This window comes from Diadema setosum, chromosome 19 (assembly GCF_964275005.1).
Source record: "Diadema setosum chromosome 19, eeDiaSeto1, whole genome shotgun sequence".
Lineage (NCBI taxonomy): Eukaryota > Metazoa > Echinodermata > Echinoidea > Diadematoida > Diadematidae > Diadema > Diadema setosum.
Window position 1 is genome coordinate 4,634,504 of NC_092703.1, and position 18,423 is coordinate 4,652,926.

At 38.2% G+C, this 18,423-nt stretch overlaps 1 protein-coding gene across 1 annotated transcript; it reads left to right on the forward strand.

Moving 5' to 3' along the window:
- Positions 1-1,626: 1,626 nt before the first annotated feature.
- Positions 1,627-12,696, forward strand: LOC140242659 (uncharacterized). The gene is made up of 7 exons (XM_072322416.1): positions 1,627-1,749; positions 2,792-3,120; positions 6,381-6,616; positions 8,023-8,173; positions 9,502-9,670; positions 10,598-10,765; positions 11,235-12,696. Exons 2-7 carry the CDS (start codon positions 2,893-2,895, stop codon positions 12,308-12,310), a joined length of 2,028 nt encoding a protein of 675 aa, XP_072178517.1. The 5' UTR covers positions 1,627-1,749; positions 2,792-2,892; the 3' UTR covers positions 12,311-12,696.
- Positions 12,697-18,423: the final 5,727 nt, after the last annotated feature.

Consider the following 18,423-nt stretch of genomic DNA (forward strand, 5'->3'; position numbering starts at 1 on the left):
CCTTGGCTGACAAGCAAAAATAGTAATAATGATAAATAAATAAATAAATAGATACATAAATAAATACATAAATACATAAATAAATAAAGATAAAGGGGAGGCGTGCACCCGGAGTGCCCTCCCCCATGGATCAGATCTCTCCCTAGCTGATAATTCTCATAACAATGTACATGTACATGTATTAACCATTGAACATCTGCATGAAGAATGAAGAACAAGCTACAATAGGAGGTAAAAAAAGAACAAGAAAACAATCCTCTTCCACCTTCCTGGAGAAAGGATAAAATAACGCTGACATTCATTATTATTTACATATCGTGATTACACAGGCTGATTTAAAGATTAAGAAAATAAAATAATGGTAAGTGCTCTTTCACAGAAGAAAGTAATCACGATGATGATACATGGGCAACCATCGGCCAAAGCTCGGAGAGAGTGCATGGGTAGTGTCCATGGCATTGTGTCCGTCCACGAATTCAACATAGCAGGCTCTTGTTTTTGCTGTTCATAAAGTTTAGTCATAATGTAATGTGCGCTCTCGAGAACTCACGAACAGGTGCATGACCGGTTGAGAATCAATAGCCAATCACAGTGCGTACGAGCTCTGTTGCCAAGTGACCGTTCAAGCGTGTACGCGTACGTAAAGTCGGGTCACTTGCGCGCACCACCTTTATGACGTCCACACACCGGCTTCTCTGTGAAGCCGCGGTTCAACGTTTGGTACAGTATTCATCGCATAATCGGGACAGGTTGGGAGTAGCAAACACGGCCCCTTTAAGCGGGGTGCCCGATTTCGCGATGAGCACTCACCATACACTAACGGCATACGACATGTACATGTAGTGCACACACACGCACACACACACACACACACACACACACACATGCATATACTGACGTACTGTACATGTACATGAATACACAACCACGCTTCCCCTCGGCGCGACCCTCTAGCTCTCCCTGCATTCTCGCAATGATGTAGAGTAATCGCAACCGGGTTCTTCTTCTGTCACCTCTCTTCGAACACAAAATATGTGGATTAAAAGCTAGCACTTTCTTATATTCGTAGAATTCTTGGACACGTAGGGCGTTCCGTATAAATACATATCCACAACCATGGGAAATGATTACGCAGAACTGATGTGGGAACGTCAATGAAAAGTCCTTCAATCATTCAATCATCACGGCTTCATTGTTTACTTTACATACCGCGATCACTGCACTGTACATGTGTTGTCAATATGTAGCGATCTAGCTCGCCATATATACACATGTACAGAAAAGCGAAGGCGGGCAGCGAGCTGAAATGTATGTGTACTGGATGGATGGAGGTCAAAACACACCAGTCCGAAGCTTGCTTTGTAAGTTTGATGTAAACGACAACTGATAGGGAATCTTTGAAATATTGTTGTGGTATTTTGGTAGATTTTTTGTGTAAAATATCAACAAAATCAAAGATCGCTTGAAGAAAAATTGTCCCGTTTATCAGAGGTCCCCGCCCGATTATCCAGTGAAAATAACGTGCATTGGAAATGTTTCTGGGAAGTGTATGTCATTTAAGCGAGGTTCCCGATTATCAGATGCCCGATTATGCGATGAATACTGTATTACTCGACTCGCCGGTCACTTGGCTTTCTCTCTGCCCGCTTCTCCGGGACTACGAGGTACGGTGAGCGGCGAATCGCTCAGGCCTGTGAGGGGAGAACTGGAGTGTTCACATGATGGGTAGGGGTACCGGCTTTTGCAGAGGTATGAACTAATGTTTTATAATACTGCTCTCGTAATGCTGAGAATATAGTATTAAAGACCAAAAGCACATTGTCTTTTGCTATTAGTAACACAAAATTGGGCTGGTCACGGTCCTAGTATGTTGGGGCACCACCTATCGACAGGGCACCTTCCCATCGACACCCTCCGTATCATGGCTGTTTGCGTATAGAACGAAAAAGTACGCGCGGGATTAAGTGTCATTAGCTATAAAAACAATAAAAACGAAGAAACGAAAATCAAACTCAAACAAACCAAGCTAAAAATTGCACATCCGATCAGTAACGACGCATGGCTGTGAAATTCACGTGTATTACCTATGGCCTGTGAAATTCACGTGTATTACCTATGCTGTGAAATTCACGTGTAGGCCTATACCTATGGAGGAGAGGGGGTGCCGATCGCAAGGTTCCCTTTTTAGCTGCGCGAAGAAAACGGAACGCACGCACTAAAATTGCGCTATTTTAAAACGGAGATTCATAATCAACGAGACGGTCACGACATTCAAAACTGCAGTATTTATGGCATATTTGAGGTAAGAATTAGGCGGATTTGTATTATATTTTTAGAATAAACAAGCTACAGATCCTTAGGGTGTCGATACGTGGTACCCCCAACCCTAAGTAGTATGATTATCACAGCACAGCTAGCAGGCGCAGGTGACATGAAACATTATTATTGCTATTTAGATCAATACAGGCTTACAACCTGCACCTTCAGCTATTGTAGGTTGAAGGACGTAGTTAAAGGACTTTTGTCTACCGACCTAATCCAGTGGTCCTTGCATCGATTTATATGCACTTTTATTCCAACATTATAGGCATGGCAATTCAATGTTTTGAAATATCTTCTGATGCTGTTGCATCGAGTCACTTTTTTATTGTAACTGATTGACAGATTGCCCTTCATCAGTGTAAATGCAACGAATTCTTGTTTTCTTCATTTCTTTCATTAAAGACAACAATTTAATTGTATACATATAGCTATTCTCAGTACTTATTATAACATTTCTCCTTGTGTGCAGGAAAGTGATGCAATGGAGTGAAAAATGATGTGACTACTGGAGATTATGAGTATAAGGAGGCTTGGATGGACGTATAGCCATCAGCAACGATCTGTGGTAGCATGAAGCGGAAGAAGGCGAGGAGTGGTAGTGGCAATCACACCGTCCAGAGCGGTCTGCCACATCACCACCGCAGCCACGTTCCAAAGAAGGTTGTCATCAAGAAGTACGACGAGACGCCCAACAGGTTCCGATCAAAAATTGACCCCCTAAACCTGGAAGAGCAGAAGCTGCAGTTCCTGAAGCACGGCGTGGCCCCCCACTTCCAGTTCAAGGTGGCTCCAGAAAAAGTGAGAACTACTTATATTCATTCTATATTAAATTACCACCAAGATTATATCTCCCTCTTTGATTCACTCTGGTATGACACGAAATGATGATTCATTTACAGTATATTCATTAACTATATATTTATGCATGTTCTGTAAGCTTTAATGTAAATGTATATTTTGCATCACCTTTGTTTGGAAGTGGTTTGGAGTTGGTCCATAGCACAATCAGGGTATGCAATTGTGTAACAGGGCAAAAATGAAAAAACTTGGTGAAAATGCTTTTTTTGTTGTTTGTTGTAGCTGAGTGTTCAAATTTTCATTTCATGTAAAGAAAGAGTCTAAATTTTGCATTAAACTGCGCATAAATTAGCATTTAAATTAGGGGTGTCGAATTACATTGAAATGACTAATATATTGGAAAAATTCATTAAAAAAAAGGAGAATGTTTTTTTTCATCTGATATTGCTGTTAGATATTCCTGATTAATATCCCTTTCATTCACCACCAGTACATAGCCATGACATTATCACAAAATGTGAATGAATTTCATATTTTCACTTCTCGAAATGGATGATCAATTTTGTAGGCATTATTTGGAATTCAAATAAAACCACTTTTACATATTTTATCATATTTCACTTTTGCCAAAGAGTGAAGAGGTGAAACTTTCAGGAATAGGTAACAGACATATAGTGGCCATTATTACAAATTTTTATGAAATTAGGGCTGGTACTTTGGAAGATATATTTTTCATTAAAAAATTATCTGTACAGTTTGACCTTGAATGTGCGCACAGTGTTTGGATCAATTCTCATATTTGTAAACACAGATAGAAGAATGAACGTGAGATTTATGATGACTCGAGTTGATATCCAAGCTGTGACACTCAAACAATGACATATTCAGCCAAAACACTATGTTTTTGCTTATGATATCTTTAGAAATTGAACAAGCATTGAAATATGAACACTGAACACTTATCATATGACCTTCATGCAGTATAACATGGGCGTGTATCACACTTTTTTATGCTCAGCAATTTGTAAAAATATAAAAAAATAAGTTCCTATTGCTCAAATTTGCTAAAATTTTCACACAATAGATTTCTACATATGTACAATTCATGGTTAAAAAAACAAGGATATTCAATAAGGGAAAAAGATTCTTTAAAGTAGTCAAATTAGGATATACCTCACTGAAAATACTGAAAAACGGCTGCACTTATTTTACTCAGCATTTGAAAATGGCTCAAAACTCAAAACTGGCTGAACATTTATTGGCAAACAGCGCACCATATTGTAGTGTGTCTTCAGTACTCTCAGGAAAAGCAGAAGAATAAGCTGTTTCTCCATGTATAGCTGTACAGCATGGGTTAAAAGGTCACAATGTCACAAAAATAAGCCAGCATTACACTCCTACCAGGATGGGACTTCAGACCTTATAACTTTCTCCAGCTGAGAGAGCCACTGTTTTTTATTGCATGCAAGCAATGCCAGGAAAAAATCCATTAATTTGATACCAAACACATAGGGGTAGACTTAAAATATGGACCTCAAATCTTGATTTTACGTAAGTTGTAAAACGCTTTTTTTGACGCATTACGTGGGTTTTGGGGGACTTTTTGGTAATTAATCTTTAATAATTAACAGTAAATGAGAAGAAATTAGCTATTGTCTTACCACATGTGATTACTGATGTCTTAGCATGCTGCATGTGAATTTTTAAGTCAGTTGGTGCATTCTTTTAGAAGTTACAATTTTTTAAAGTGAGAAAGTCATGATTGCATACCCTGATTGTGCTTATCACCAGTTACAATTTTTATAAGTTTAGCAACATCTAATGACTACCCTAGTGAATGAAAGGCCAGTGTGCTCTGAATGTAGTATAGTAGCCCTACTACATATCGACCACCCTTATTGAAACCGACCGCGTATAATTCGCGCACTGAACACTTAATACGCACTTCTCTGCGCGCAAAGCACATAAAAATGGATTGGCTTTGAATGTAGATTAGGATGGTGTGGGAAAACGCGATAATTCACTATTCATTAATGGTTTTAATCAAGGACAAAATTTCGAATGAATATTTTCACCGAATCGTAATGACAGCACAATGTAATGTCTATGGAAGTTTCTAAAAGGCTTCTAAAAAGCTTCATACAACACGGTGTTCAATACAACTCGGTTTACGTGCATTGTCAATGCAAAATCAGCGGTCGATCCTAAAAACGCGATTTACCGCGGGGAGCTGAAACGAGGCCACGTAAGTTCGTCGGCGATATTTTTGCACTGAAACTTCGAATCGACAAGGGAACAACGGCATTTGATAGAGCTGGATTTTCTCAATCACGTAGGTCAAGTTTTTTACGTGAATTTCAGTGTTAAATATTCTTATCAAGCAAATAAACATTAGGCGGTCGATTAGTAGTAGGTCCAACCCTACAATGTATTTCAAATTTATACATGCTTACTTAAGAGTTATCTGTAGCCTATACGATGATTGATTAAGATTTTGCTTTGGATGTGTGTGGTATGACATTGAGTAATTCCGTTCATTGAATATCAACTATGAAACAAAATTGAGAAGAGGAGGTTCAATAAATAGCATGCTGCCAAGATATCAGGACCAGAAAACATCTATGAATTGTAAAGCATACATGTATGGTAGACTCCAAATTGCTGCCTTTCAGCAATAATTTCCTCCATATAACATGTTCATCACAACCTACTGCAAAATGTGTGAAGCGTCATCATGAAAGCCATGTAATGTTGAGGGGGGGGGGAGTTTTTTTGGTTGTTGTTTTTTTTTGTTTTTGTTTTTGTTTTTTTAATACACCAGGGCCCCATTTCATAAAAGATGTTTGGATAACAACTCTTGCTGGAATGGCAACTTCCAATAGCAACAGCCAATTAGGAAGCTGGATTCTTGTCATTACCATGACAACTGCCATTCCAGCAAGAGTTGCTATCATATCAACTTGTTATGAAATGATGGGGCCCAGATGTTAAGCTGTATATCAGTGTATAATTGGCTTACTTCACAGGAAAAAATAAGAAAAAAAATTAACTGTAGAATAGAAAACTGTACAGGTTATACCAAAGTAGACTTTACACATATATTTCTTCCTTTTATGATCTCCGACTTCATAATTATGGGTAATGTGATGACACACCACATGTGATTAGTTTTCAATGTCTGTTGTCATACATTGTACACATCAGGTATACCAACTTTTATTTCATTTGATTCATCCACTTTTGTCGCTACTCTATTGCAGATTGAAGAACTCTCCCAGACCAAACGGGCTGAAATTGAATTCGATCTCCTGTCTGCTGCAACACACATCTTGGAGAAGGTTCGTCACAAGTATGGCACAAGCAACCTGTGCGTGGAGCAGATGTATGGGGAGAGAATCACACGGGAGACAGCGAGCCAGCAACTCAGCCACTACCTCCAGCAGAATGGAGCTGATGGTCACATCACCATCGGCTGGGCCAGGGACCTTGCATGCAGGTCAGTTTAAAAAACAAAAAACAAAAAACAAAAACAAGAACAAGAAAAATCCTGTTTTGTGATATTAATATGAAATCTACGTCTACATACGGCAATTTGTCAGTAAGTTGCAATGAAAACATCTCCACGGAAGAATTTCAAGAATTTAAATGATTAAGCAGTATTATCTGCTGCATGCTATAAGGATTAGAACCTACGTTTGTTGTCAGGCGGAAGCTTAGTGGTGTAGTGGAGATGACGCCTGTCCGGAAATCAGGAGGTTGTAGGTTCGAATCCTGCTAGAGTATGTACAACCGTGATTTTTTTTTTTTTCCATGGCTACTACTAAAACACTAATCAATTCAGTGCTTATTTACATTGATGTAGGGCAATTTGTCAATCAGTTGCAATATGAATATATTATCTTCTTTTTGGGGCCTGAATAAAACCATTTGTCCAGAGGTGATTTACACATTGCTATGCCAGTGCTATGCCAGATGAGGGGCATTTACCATGGAGAAATTACTGAGGGCAAATAGTTTTAACCATGACCCCAAAAGAAGTAGTTAATATTTGCAGCCCACTTAGTTGAAGATATTTATGCCTTAAAGTAAGTATTGAAATGAAGTTGTCGTGCTACTGGTCAGAGAAATTATGTATGGTGTTATACACAGTGTATGCACATCTTAATAAAAAAAAAAAAAAAAAAATTAGCTGACTGCAGGGCAGTATATAGAAAAATCTAGCGAGGGAATCTTCAACCAATCAGAATTGAGGATTCATCAAATGAGGTGTAAAATGTAGGCCCTAATCTTTACTAGCTTCACTTCCATGAAACATTTGAAGATGCAAATGAGATAATTCTTAATGAATGTGCAGAGAATCAGACCAGTATGTACGCAATATTTGTTGGGTTAGTTACAGAAGTTGGATTGGTTAGCATTTTCGTGAGACAAGCCTGAGGATGGAATGAAGTATGGAACTATGGCACGTAAAAAGGGAATCTATCTCAGGCTCTGTACTGTATCATCGGTTGCCAAATTGTCAAGCTTATACGTCATAACTTATTATTGGTGACCATTCTGTGTCACCATTCATAACACATGTACTGTAATTTTGTCACAAATCTGTGTGATATGAAAAGTATTGAAATTGTACACTGTAGATACCAGCTATAAATTATAATGAGTATCATATTTGTTAATAATAAATGTTTGATTATATTGCTAAATAAATTAAAATTATGCCATACAAAAGAATAAATAAATCAAATCAAATCAAATCAAATCAAATCAAATCAATAGAATTCAATATAACTCTTTATACTAGAGTACAGAAGTAGATTGAGGTAGAGAGAACAGGGCAAAATGATCCAATGCTCTTAGAGCTAGCAATCACACGCCAATATGTTTGTCCCTCCTTTACAGCGCCAAGATGGTGTGGTGTGGTCCTAGCACCAAAGCCAACAGACCTGAGGCCAGGAAATACTCCCTCTGGCTTAAGGACTCGAGTGAGAACCTGTTCCTAAGAGAGAAGGGGATCATATGCCTGGCAAACCACGAGATTGGAACACACTTTGTATCCTTTCCGTCATATCGGACTGTAGTTACTTGGCTGTGTATGACGTGTAGCAAGAAATATTCATGGTATGATATTTTTGTAAATTGGAGCTGACAGCCTTTTTTGTGCAGCATTAACATTTTGTGAATTGCCATTGGCATCTAATGCATTACAATGTAGACAGGAAGTTTTGCGGGCGTTTTATTTTGGCAAATCTTAGCTCTTGCGAAATTCACAAAAATGTATGTGAACATTTCTGGTCTTACAGTACCTGTACCCAATTGTGTTTTGTTGGCGAGCAAAATGCATGTCTTCAAATCTACTCTGTGTATCTTTTCTTTACTGATTAGTGATCCATTAGTCCCTGTATGATATTGGCCTGTGGAGTAGATCTGTTTATGTCCCTGATATCTTATGTAAAAAGTACTGTGGAAGTAATGTGTTGTGTAAATGAAAAGTAAGGTTTCCATAAGAATGGCTTCAAATTAAAGGGACCTTACAATACTGGTTGAGATGAGGATTCAGGCTTATAACATTTTTTTTTCTGTGAGATAATGAAAATCCTCACATGAAATATGAAAGAGCATGTAATTTCATGAAGGATTCAATGTTTATTTGATGAAAATTGGTCTTGAAATGGCTGAGATATAAAAAAAAAAAATCCTAATAAAATTACCAGGCCACAACTTTTATTAGGATCTCTTTGGTTGTTGTTTTTAGATATCTTAGTCATTTCAAAACCGATTTTCATCAAATAAACTTTTGATTCCCCTTAGAATTGTATGCTCTTTATCATTTCATAGGGTGGCTTCTAATATCTCGCAAAATATTACAAGCTGAATCCTCACCTCAACCAGTACTGTACGTCCATTTAAGCAAGTGATTGAGCATTGAAAAATAATACGTCAATTACACACAATCTGGCAATGCATATTCATCCTATCATATGCTGAAAATGGAGTAACTGCCATATGATTACAGTCCTCGGCAAGTCTTGATTTGCTGATGCTTTTAGTAAAAAAGAAGAAGTAATAAACTGATAACTGTAAAGCTCAATACCGATAATAAGAAAACTGCAGAATGAGGTATGCAGTTACATGTAGTATGTGGGTGGATCTGTTACTCCTGGGAACCGTTTCATGAAACTCGTCAGCCCTGACAAGTTGTCAGTCTCTGACAATCACCATGGTAACACTCATTGTGACCAGAGCTTCTCAGCCAATCAAATCTACAGATTTTGCTGAGATTGTCAGAGACTGACAACTTGTGAGGGCTGACTAAACTGATGAAACACCCCACTGGACTGTTAGGTCACAGTTAACCTTGACTAGCAACCAATATCCCAGTTCCGCACACTGAATGAGGGACTACAGCCCTGGTACTCAAACCGGGAACAGTTCGGTCTAAAACGGCTTCGGTCGCCCCGTCTCCAAGAAACAGAGGAAGGGCTGGCTACCATCAACACCTTGATCCAGGCCAATCAGAAGTTTCTGTGGATTCCAGCTCTCATATATTGTAAGTCATGTGTCCTTGGACCAACAAACTTTGTGTGTGATCTTTTTTTTCTTCACCTGTTGAGGACGGGCTGATTTTGCTACAACACGCATTTCCCATAGATCGAGTATACTCGGGACTCATCCATCCTCAACAGGTTAAGAAATCTTTTTTCTTCTTCAGAATCTCTGCAATGGAAAGAGGGCTTAAACTAGAACCAGTGGTGTTTTTAGCGACAGCCATATGACTGTATTGAGGACTGCAGTAACTGTAAACTCGACTCCTCTGTGACTTCAATTGAAGAAAGTGTTATCTAAATAGTATTATTTGCAGAAGCTTTTGTTTGTTTTGTGGATACAGATTGATCATGGTAAGTTCCAAGTAGTTCTGTATAATAATCATTGAAATGATTCTTACAAAAATCCTATCAGTCTAATCATTTGACAAAACAAATTAAGTCAAAGTTATAATACTTGCTTGAAATTGTTAACTGTAATAACTGCCAACACTGACAATTACAAATAAACGACAACATTAAATATTCATTTGCATACATCTTGTTTTAATAACCGATAGAAACAAATTCTTATCTGAAATCAACTTCTTTTGACCTGCAATGTAAATGTTGACTTCATGTGATGGAAAAAAATTGAAGAGAATTGTTTTCTGATTTACAGTGCACTCTCGTTCTAACGAACACCGTTATAAGAAAATTCTGGTTACAACGAAGTAAAAATTAGGGCTGCAATGTTATCCACTCTATGTATTTTTATTGTTTATATGCTTGGTTATAACAAGATGTCGATATAGCAAAAGAAAACTGCAGGTCCCAAAGTCTTTGTTATAACAGGAGACCACTGTGTTTCAAGAAGGTTCAACTAGAAGTTGTGGGGTGTGAAACCAGTGTACCATTAGTAAATGAGATAGATATGACCTTTATCTTTCCAGACACAGCCTGCAAGGCTTCCATCATGACCTTTGAGGAGCTCTTTGCTCATCTTGGTCACTTCCTGGAGAACCGAGAGCTCCGGTGGCGCTATGTGATGCGGGTAAAGAGGAGCCTACCGGACCCAGGAGGGGTTGGTGGCTATGGCAACGACCAGTGTTACTTTAAAGGTAAGAGATTACAGTGGAATTTTCAAATGGGAACAAATCTATTGTAGTTCTCTCTGTGTCAGTAAAGTTTATTTAATCAACATATGTATCTGGATCAAAACAAAAAATATGCTTCTGTTGAGAATATTGAGTAATGGAATATATTTACATTTTTCTTCAGTAATTTCACATCTATACCTTATTTAGACAACAGTTTGAAGCATGGCTATATTATTATGTACTTATTTGCAAAAGGGTAACTTTTTTCATGTTTGAATTTACTCAGAGTTCTAATGAATTATTGCATTGGTCTCATTAACCCCATTCAAAGTTTGTTTGTTTGTTAAATTTTCATCCTCCCCCCCCCCCCAAAAAAAAAAAAAACCTTTAGGCCCTAATATTGTACAATATATTTATTTCATTTATTGAGTAAGGCAACTGTTGGACATTTGACAAACAGAATAACACATTTAATTCCTCTTATCCTTAGGTGCTGTTGAAATACTTCAAAACTTGGAGAATATAGACTTTCATCTCCTATATGCCGGGAAAGTGTGTGTGGAGTCGTTACCACGGATACGGAGAATGGCTCGCCTGGAGTGCATCAGGCTGCCACACTTCATGCAAGATATGGCAGCCTACATCAAGACCTTAAAGTCTATTGCAGCTATCAATGGTCTGACCATGTCTTCCAAGTCCTACCCACCATCCAAAGGCATCAGTCAGAAGCGCAAGAAGAAGACTGGTAGGAATACGGCGGCCAGAAAACGCAGACACAGCAATGCAAAGACAGACAATAAGAAGAGTACAGCAGACACAGCTCCAAATGAGGACGACGATGAGGGCCTTGTATTCAGTGAGGACGAGGAGGAGGTGGAGGTGGAGGTGGAGGAAGGTGATGCCATATTTAACAGAACCTTTGACCACAGCGTAGGCACTACTCCTGGTTCAACCCTTGGCCATTCTACATGTAGCGATAACAGCCATCGAACAGGTTCACAGGAGATGATGGTGACGGCTGTTAAAAGTCCATGCGCAGTGTCTCTTGGCAAGAAGTCTTCTGGGGAGGTGAATAATGCAAGGGTCAGAACAAGTCCCTCAAAGACATTTCTCCGGACTCAGGATGATGGGTCCGATCCCAGGGAGCCCTCCTGCCCAACCTCTCACCAACTCAGCAACCTCCACCTCTCACAGGAGATCAGGAGCCGATCCCAGCTGTCTATTGTCAATGTCCAGGACACCGGCCAGTCTCTCAGCCCACCCCTTGACCTCTGTACCCCGCACCCTCCAAGACTCTCTTCCGCATCCACAAAAAGCACCGCATCATCTTCTGGCAGTGTTGGAAGAACCGATGGTGCACGACTCTCGCCTTCAAAGCCCTCCACTGCTCCTCAACCCAAGCTGAAGAGGGGTGGGGCAGAAAGAGAGGTATCCCCTCTCATGTCAACTATGCCTGCTGTGAGTTCACGTTTTAACAGAGAGAACAACGGCTCACCTGTCCCCTTCTCTCCGCACCGCTGGTTGCTATGGAAACGAGAGAAGTCCTCTCCAAATACACTGCATTGAGGGAACCCAAAAGCTAACCCACATTTTCACAGATGTACATGAATGAATATAATGATGCTAATCTTGTCAGGGTGCTGAATGTGTAAGGGAAAGATGTCTTTGCTTTGTCTTCCAAGTTAAAGCTATTTTGAAAAACAGGAGATTCAGAGAAAGTAATTCAAAAATCTAGTTTTGCAAAGTTTTGTGCTGTGAACAATCACTTGCCTTTTACATGTCCACTTTATTTTTCTAAAAGTGTAGCAAACATAACAAGTAAACTGTTCATAATTTGAATCACTTGGAATACTCTTTGAATATCCTTAAATACAATATTTGAAATGTGAATACCAAGCAAAAATATCAGAGGCATACTGGGAGGAAGACTTGGTAAATAAAAGACAAGAAAAACTGTGTAACTAATCATGATGTGGTTCTTGATTTAGGCATAACCATTGCAGTCTGTTGTGATATGCTTCCTAAAAGATACAGTACAGATATATATGTATATACATGTATTTCAAGAATACAATGATTTAATAGTAGAACAGATGATATATAAAGTATATGTTTTGCTCAGATTTCTGTGTGTCTGTAGAAGGATGACTGCCAGTAGAACTCATTTTGTTTGAAGTGCAATGATCTGGTTAAAAAACTTCTATAATACAATTGTAGTCTACTTATACAGCCGACATCATATTGTATAATGTCAACCCATATGTCTATCAGATTTACCAGTTGTACGGAGTTCTACATGAACATTGTATCTTACTTTTCAGATGGTCAAATATTTTGTCTTTAGTGACAATACATTTGGGTCAACATTGAATAACATAAATATTTATCTTATATGAGAAACTGTTACCAGGTGTGTGTAATATTTTTGTGTGAGCAAAGCTCAGGACTTCTCCATGATATTATCCCATGCAAGATGCACCACTTTTAATACTACTCTGCTTGTAAGATGAATAGTTATCTGTCAGCATGTAACAGTTGTAAAAAGACCACACACAAGTCATTGATTCTTAACACATTGAGGACAAGTCACAAGTATACTCGGGCAGGTGTCTACAATATGGGAAATGCGTGTTGTAGCAAAATCAAACTGTCCTCAATGGGTTAAAACTGCTTTGATGAACACTTCGCTATGAAAACTGGATTGAACCTGCAGTATCATCACAAAGCCCATCCTTTCTGTTTATTGAAATAATCATGTTTTGAAAATAACATTGTTTTTTTTTGTCACGAGGCTTTTAGAAAACTGAAAAGACAAGCATTCCTGCAAACTTTGTAAATTCACAAGTTATTATTGGAAGAGATCATGCTCTTGTACATGTAGGGAATCAAAAAAAAGATTGCATGTTCATTGAAATGGCAACAAACTTTATAGTTCGGCACGTTGTGGCTGCACTGCATTGTCATGTGATGATAATATGCAACCCAACTTTGGGCATGCCAACAGCGTACAGATTTTCAGAACGATTTATTTATTTATTGATGAATGTATAGGAATATGAATCTCCACAGAGTTTTCTTTATTCAATGTGTCTCACTGCACGCAAAATATTTATAAATGGATATTTAATTGCAGGCTTCCATTGTAGGCATCAAGGCTGCTGCGCACTTGTAACATTTGATATGAGAGTCTTTCATGTTTGTGTGCTGGGTAACATTTTTCTTTTCCTTTTTACATCGTCTTAAGCTGCTTTGTTCTTGGTTTGTTATGTTTTGTTCATGTTTTTGTCAGTTCTGTATGTGCACTTCTCTTTGCAGTGAACAGAGCTGATTTGAACAGTTGTCACTGCAAATGTTTTTATCTATCATGATAGCACAAAAAAATCTTTAATTATAAAAATGCTTTGGGCTGTAGATATAACAAATGTCAATTACTATGAAGAATTTTATGTATTTCTTAATCCATGAGTCCAAGGACCACTTTCACTGCATTTCTCATGTACAGTTGTACTATGTACAATGTACAGTGAACTGTACATTTATGAAACCTTTTTTCTTTCTTCCCATAGTACAGAATGTTCTGTAAAAGTGGATATTTTTGCGCGACTAATTTTTCGCGCTCTCGGCGGGGTAGGAAGAGTTTCGCGTGTTTTTAATTCCGTGGAATCAAGACATCAACTACTGGAACCTACGGCATGCAAAAATATTCGCGTGCTTTTATTTTCGCACTAGTTTCGGGTTGCGCGAAATGCACAAAAATTTCAACACCGCGAAAATGTCCACTTTTACAGTATGTGATGCCCATTTCAGTTGTGCACAAGTAAGAACCATGATTACTTTACTCAGGCTGAATGCTGTCAATAGTTCAACTATACCCTATTTAAAGTATCCCTGCTTTGTTTTTATTGTGTATTAACCTGATATGGATATGTGTACATCGTAATGAGATTTGTTTGACGCAATGTCATTCTTCAACTCAATTTGTCACTGAAATCCTTTGCAACTGAGTAACTTGTACTTACACTGACAAGACACACATACATTGTATACGTTTGATTATTAAAAAAGAGAAAAGGAAAATATGCTTTTGAAGAAGTGAGTTCATCAGGCTAAAATGTTCTCTGGGCTGTTCATATGACATGAAATTTAGCTTCTGTGTGTCAAACAATCATGAATAATACATTTAGGAGAAGATAAAATTGTTCAGAGGTCAGTCAGGTTGCTATTAAAGTATTGTTCCTGTAGGGATAAGCAGAGCTGATATTATTCAGGAGATGTAATGTTCTGCACGGACTTGATTGGAGTCCTTCATAAAGCCAGAAAGCAGCTTTTTAACCCGTTGAGGACAGGCTGATTTTGCTACAACACGCATTTCCCATAGACACCTGTCCGAGTATACTCGGGACTCGTCTTCAACGGGTTAAAGGGCTAGCCTGTGTTCAAGAGCTCAAAAGAGAACCAAACCAAACTGAACTTTAACATGCCAGATTGAAAACATTCCAGCTCTCTGTGGAGATAAGTTACCTTACAAGTTATACTGAACTCCAGTCAGAGCAGACTCATGTTTCATAGCAACAGGGTCATTCACTTTGTGCCCGTATGTTTCATGGAGGCATCTCTAAAAGAAAATCAAATTTTTGTATTATGACATAGTGTGATGCATTATGAGCACTTCTGGTACAGTACACATTTGAACAGTTTGCATTTGAGCGGCTCTCTGCCAAAGTGTGGTATTAAAGGTAAGGTACACCTTGGAAGTGTTCAAGCACTCCTCTCGCACTGTTACAGTATGGTAAGGTACTACAGCTGTAGGTACACTTGAAGAGAGTGCTTGAACATACTCAAACACACTCAGTGATTCAAATGTACAGTACAACTGTATCTCTTCCTGTCTGTGTTCATTTCTGCAGTAATACCAGAGATTTGATACACGTGTAGATGTACATGTTTATAACAAATCTAGTTTATGGCTGAACTTGGTGTTGTTACAGTGTGTAAAAATCTTCCTAAACACGTTAAGTAGTGATCTGTCTTGCCTTTTGTAATCTTGTGTAACTAACACAATAAAAATCTATAGAACAGAAACAAGTCTGTTTTGTTCCTTCCTTTGCATCATCATCATCCACTTTTAATGTGTCAAGGGAGAGAATAAATACCAAAGTCTCCCAAAAATCAGACAAAAAATGTAGCTGAATAGTGAACTACGCGGTACTGTAAAAGTGGAAATTTTCGCGGTGTTGACATTTTCTCGCATTTCGCGCAACCAGAAACTAGCGCGAAAATAAAAGCATGCGAATATTTTTGCTAGCCATATGTTCCTGTGCGTGATGTCTTGATTCCGCAGAATTAAAAACACGCGAAACTCTTCTTACCCGGCCAATTGCGAAAAATTAGTCACGCGAAAATATCAACTTTTACAGCAGTTGCATAAGACAGAATGCATAGCATTCCATGATTATGATACACAATCCAATGTCAAAATTCCAGCAGTACATGTTGAATCATGGCAATGATTCTACACACCTGAAATTTGGTACGACAAAATGATTTCACATTGTACGAGGGGCAAACACACGGTAGAATCCTTGCTTCACTTCTCTTTATTATCTTTATGGTCTTTTCCAATTTTATGGGCAGCATCAGTTGGCAACACTGCTTTTACAGATACACTTGTACAATATTGTAGCTGTATACACAAACCCATGTCCTGTTGCATACAGATGTGAGGACATCATTTCTCGAGTACCCTACACTTGTGGGTGACAAGAAATTTGCTCCAGTGGCAACTGCTCCGGTTTTATTTTCTCCAAGGACATTATGGTAACAGTTACGGTTGTGATAAGGTTTTAGGTTTAGTTTGATGTGATGAGTAGCATTAGGGTTAGGGTTACAAGTATGTTTGGGGGCAGAATATAATGTTTGGCTTAATGAGCAGATATATTTCATGGGAGCAATTGTCACACAAGATCAAAAGGTCATGGAACCACATTTGGCATGTCCTCATGATTCTACAAGCAATGCAAGGAGTACACCTGGGTAGTATGATTGGAGAAGCTGTTTCTTGCATGCATGAAAATGCCCACAAGCTGCCTTTTATAATCTGGCCCAAGTGACATGAAGGCAGTCTTGCAGTCACCCATCAGGGCAATCAAGACTGAACCACACAACAGATAATCCAGTCATTTGAAAAAAAAAAAAAAAATGGATGATTTTGACTTTTTCTTCCAATGACTATACAGCTGTAGATGTGCTGTTTCACTCGCACGTTTCCCTTGAATACAACTGCTTTCAAAGTTTGTAAACGTCAAATACTTTGAACTTTATGACAAAAACTTTTTCTGCTCGTTTTTTAGACTGAACACAAAAGTCAATGGGTCTTTGGAAGGATCCACACAAAAAGTATCAGATGTGAAATCATCCATATACATACTGATAGGCATGGTCATATTTCAAATTGCAAGCCAAGGCAGTCTGACTGATTTTTGATAAAGTTCAGTCAACCGTGCTTAAGTCAATTCTATTTGGACTGAGGAAATAGCTTCAACTAATAGAAAAAGAAATGAACTTATGAGGGATTAAAATCACTAGAATATAAAGAGAAAAGGACTTGAAAAGACCTTTGACTTTTAAAAGCGATTCTTCAACTTATGCTGAGCTGATTTTGCTCAAACATCCATTTTCTACAGACACCTGCCAGAGTACACTCAAAACTAGGCATCAACGGGTTAATTAAGAAAGGTTGACTGTATCCAATGAATAAAAGTATACTTGAACAGTATTATCAAGTTGAATTTAAAAAGTAAAGTCAATGATGGAAAGAACAGCAAAGGTTTCATTGAGATTAGATGCTTCATAAGAATCTTTTTTGTTTTTTTTTGAGGGGGGGGGGGGGGAGGGTTACCATGTGCTTTTAACATATAAATATTGATGACAATTGCATGTGCACATTAGCTGAGGTAATGATGTTATCACCTCAGTCTGTATTTGACCTTCAGTCTTTACTTCGTTGCTGTATTTTCGTCTTTCATGAAAGAAAAAAGAAAAAGTTATATTCTTCACATCAAATGTACGACTGTATAAAATGGGATTTTGCAGGGATAACATATGGGTAGGGGGTAGTCAAAACCTCTATACATTATCAATGAAAACATCATTTTCACATTGATTGTTCATCACTGTTTCTCCCTATGAGAAATTATGAGGTCATGACATTATCTAACTCAGTATGCCCGATAGAAGCTGTGCTAATATCACTGTTCTGGGAACAAAGGTACAACATTTAATTACACAAGACAATATCAACTATAAAATTAATGTATCTTAAGGGTAATATGCAGTCACACACACAAGACTGTACAAGATTGAACAGATCAGTCGATAACACCATAGGAACAAGCTTCATAAAGTCACAAAGGCTTCGAGTTCAAAACACTGTCCAACATTGACATTTCAGCAGGTGGTAGTTGAACTATCAAAGTTTTGATATTAATACAAACCTCAATGTCCACACGCTTCACCCACATCACTTCATTTTGTATCTTTCTCTGCTTCACGGTTTGCGATTTTATCACAGTAATGCAGAGATACATCACATCCTGGCTTCCTGGTCATCTTTTCTGCTGTGTAAAGACAGCAACTTTGGAAGTATCTGGTTCCAAAAACATAAGTTGTTTCAGCACTAG